The 3,847-nt window shown below is 41.6% G+C and overlaps 1 protein-coding gene across 3 annotated transcripts in view; it reads right to left on the bottom strand.

The window, feature by feature from the left end:
- HMG20A (high mobility group 20A) overlaps positions 1–3,847 on the bottom strand; it is a 78,306-nt gene that overhangs the window by 26,606 nt on the left and 47,853 nt on the right. Inside the window, exon 2 of one of the 3 annotated variants that reach the window (XM_021711035.1) lies at positions 1,890–1,977. In XM_021711035.1, coding sequence (XP_021566710.1) covers positions 1,890–1,973 — 84 coding nt within the window. In that variant the 5' untranslated portion in view covers positions 1,974–1,977. Of the gene's footprint in view, positions 1–1,880; positions 1,981–3,847 lie in introns of those variants that run through there. The other 2 variants (XM_008055428.2, XM_021711042.1) reach the window with 2 other exon arrangements.

Raw genomic sequence — 3,847 nt, 5'->3', positions numbered from 1 at the left:
ACTGCACTCCAGTCTGGGTGACAGAGTGAGACTCCAACTCAAAACAAAAAAAAAAAGAAAGAAAAAAAGAAATGTGGACTCTATGGCTCTAACTCAGACTTCTAAAGTCAGAATCTGCATTTTACTAACCTCTCTCGGCAATGCACATGTGCACTAATGTTCAAGAAGCCCTGGGGTAACCTTCAACTGCCCCTTCCCCTGCTGCACTAGCCTCAGGGCTATGTCTACACAGCAGAAGCACTTCTACCTCAAGGTTGCTGCACTGACTGCTTCCTCTGCCTAGAATAATCATCCCCAGATAATTGCATACTAGATACCTTACTTTCTTCAGGTCTTTATTCAAGTCAAGTTTTCATTAAACACTTTCTAGGCCATCCTGTTGAAAATTCCACTCTGAAACCCTTTCTATCCTTTTCCCCACTTGGACTGCTTAAGGCCAGGAATTTGAGACTAGCTTGGGCAATACAACTAGACCCCGTCTCCACAAAAAATTAAAAAAAAAAAAAAAATTAGGTGGAAGCTGAGGTGGGAAGTTTTTTGTTTTTTTGCCAAGTTGCCCAGGCTGGTCTTAAACCCATGGGCTCAGGCAATCCTCTCACCTCTGCCTCACAAAGTGCTGAGATTACAGGCTTGAACCACTGTGCCTGGCCAAGACTACTTCTAAACAACCTGGGCAACTTGGTGAAACCTCATCTCTACAAATAAATAAAAAAATTAGTTGGGCGTGGTGGCATGCACCTGTAGTTCCAGCTACTCGGAAGGTTTAAGGGTCGCCTAAGTCCAGCAGGTCAAGGCTATGGTAACTGTGAGCGTGCCACTGGACTCCAGTCTGGATGACACAGTGAGACTTCGACTAAAAATAAATAAATAAAAAAAATAAAAGTATAAAGGGGCTAGTGTTTTTGTCTGTTTTGATCATTATTTTATATCTAATGCCTGGAATACTGGCACACAGTAGACATTCAGGAACATTTTTACTGAATGAATTGGATTTAGTAACTAGGTAGCCTGTAGAAAAGTCCTGGAGAGCAATTTCATATAAATAATGAGGTCAAAACGCAGGTATTAATGAGGTGAAAAATGAATGTGAGAGAAGGAAACAATTAATAAATACAGCCTATTTTTTAAGCACTCTAAAGAATATTAAAATAATTCATCTTAGGAATTAGCTAGCACTTCAATCTATTAGTTAATACATTTCCTCTTTGGCAAACAACTTCCATCTAGAAAAAGATAAAAAATTCAAGTGGGACATATTTTCAAGGGAAGAGGTGGACTATTGTTTATTAACCTTCTTTCTATATTTCTTTTTTTTTTTTTGAAAGCAGGATTTATTGAGAGAACAGAAAACTCCTCGAGTGGGAGGGGACCTGAGGGGGTTGCTCTTTTCTATATTTCTTTACATATTTGTCCAAACATCCCATGGAAAGGAGATTGGGAAGGGAAAAAGGAACAGAAGTCACTAAAGCTCCTAAGCATCTTGAATAAAAAATCTGATCTTTTAAACAAAGATAAATATAAAGATAAAGATGAAAATCATTTTAAAGTCTTTGGCAATTTGAACAGAAAATATCACTGTTTTTTAGAGCTAGCTCTGTGACAAGAATTTCCTTAATGGTGACTATGGAGTTGTTTAAGCTGGAGTGACCAGTGTTAGCTAGACCCCACATATTGCTGTACCAGTTTCCAGGTACCGGAGCACTGTAAAAGATGGCTGAATGCAGATTACAAAGCAGGTCCCGATGGCTCTCACTCTCTCTGCAACGTGTAAGAAAGGTACCTTCTATTCTTATGATACGAAACCACTTCTTCAGCACCTTGTACTCTGTTGGAAGCTTGTTTTGAAGCCTATGCAAAGGCCCCACTTCCGAAGTGCCTGCTTACCCCACTGTAGCCAGATCATTACTCTCCTTGGAGCCATCTTCATCTGCAAAAAGAGGCGGCAGGGTGGAACTAGTCATCAAGCTTTCCATCTCTCTGAAAGGAAAAGACAATAAGAAAAATAATTAATGGCTTAATTACTTCCAGTTCAAGTTGCACTAATTTAAGAGCCAGCCTGCCTTAGCTTTATCACATCAGCAGCAGAATAGAAACTGACCTCAATATTTATTTTCTCAACATGGACACATCAATTTAAACTGTATGGTTAATGGGCTTTTAAACCCTGTTCTTATCAACTGACCAGACTAAAAACAAGTTAGATTTTAACAACTGGGACACGGTTTGGAAAATTCCTTTGTATTCATCCAGAGTATCTTCATAAGCATTCTTCATTTCCTGTAGAAATTATTAAGCAGAGTAACTCAGAAGCACTACAACCCTAAGCAAGTTATTTAACCTCTCTGAGCTAAATTTCACCATCTTTTTTTTTGTTTTGAGTTGGAGTCTCATTCTGTCACCCAGGCTGGAAGGCAGTGGCACCCTCACTGCCACACCAGCACTGACATGCTGGGCTCTGGCGATCCTTTGGTCTCAGCCTTCCAAGTAGCCGGAAATACAGGTGCATGCTACTGTGCCCGGCTCATTTTTAATTTTTGTAGAGATGAAGGCTCTCCAAGTTTTCCGGGCTGGTCTCGAACCCGTAGGCTCAGACAATCCACTCGTCTTGGCCTCCCAAAGTGCTGGGATTACAGGCTGAGCCACCGAACCCGGCCAAATTTCACCATCTTAAGACACAGACAAAATTGCTGACTTAACCCCCAGTGCTATTGTGGGAGATTAAACTGAAAGAGCTTCATAAACAGAGAGGCTAAGATAGTAAGTGCTTTGAGTACTATTACATAAAGAAAGGTATTGTTGTTTCAGCATTACCAGTCCTCAGTCCCAGATGAATCATCCTTAGGTTAAATGGTGACAAACTGAGCCCTCCAAAAGGAAACAATGCAAAGGAAGTGGAGGGTGGAAGGCATACCGATGTGGTTCTGAGTCAAAGAAACCACACTTCCAGGTCAGAACTATGCTCCACATCACCAGCCCAGCCTAGAGCAGAAATAGCCTGCACCTGGGCACAGGAAACAACTAAGCTAATTGAAGAAAACAAATAAATCACAAGAACTTGAGGTTATCAGACAGAAAAGGATAAAAGGACAAAGTGACAAAGAGAGTAATTTCATTTAGCATATCACTACAAAGAAAGATTTTTCCCTTTCAAGGCTTACCACCCAGGGCTTCACCCTCTAACTGAAAGCGGCAGCCTTCCATTCATCATGAAAGCGATATTCAAACAAAACATTCAACAGTGACCCCAAAATCAGCCACTTAAGGAGAACTGCAAAGCACTCAATAGAAGAGTGCCTCAATCAACTGGGGAACTTGAGAAGCAAATTATGGGAATTCACTCAGGAGCTTCCTCAGCAGTTATTTCAGGTGCTGCTGCTAAGGAGACCTGAGACCCAGCAATTAAGAGGAAAGCACAGCAGCAGCCAAGGCAGTGAGGTTCACCCCGCTGAGGTGGGAACTCGAGTGACATGCGGGCAACACTAACAGAGCACTCTCAATGTTCAAAAGGGTCATTTTTTCCAAAAGATAACACTGATGTTTTATTTCTTATTCTTATTCATTTTCACTTTTAAATTTATTATTTAACAGGTCAAGTTTCAAAAATAGCTTAATGTGAAAAAAAATGCATCTCTGTACAGACATGACCCATGATAGTGGGCAGAGTATGGAAGGCAGAGAGGAGCTTCCCACTCTGCCACAGGAGGTCTCTCCCACAGATGGAATGCCTACTCGCTTCAAGATAGCAGTTTAAGCCAAGCTCGGTGGCTTAGCCTGTAATCCCGCGCCTTTGGGAGGCTGAGGTGAGTGGATTGCCTGAGCCTGCGGGTTCGAGACCTGCCTGGGCAGC

Source organism: Carlito syrichta, unplaced genomic scaffold, assembly GCF_000164805.1.
Source record: "Carlito syrichta isolate Samal-C Ts95f unplaced genomic scaffold, Tarsius_syrichta-2.0.1 Scaffold81549, whole genome shotgun sequence".
NCBI classification, from domain to species: Eukaryota; Metazoa; Chordata; class Mammalia; order Primates; family Tarsiidae; genus Carlito; species Carlito syrichta.
Note: the sequence above shows the minus strand (reverse complement) of the source record. Positions and strands in the feature narration are given on the sequence as shown.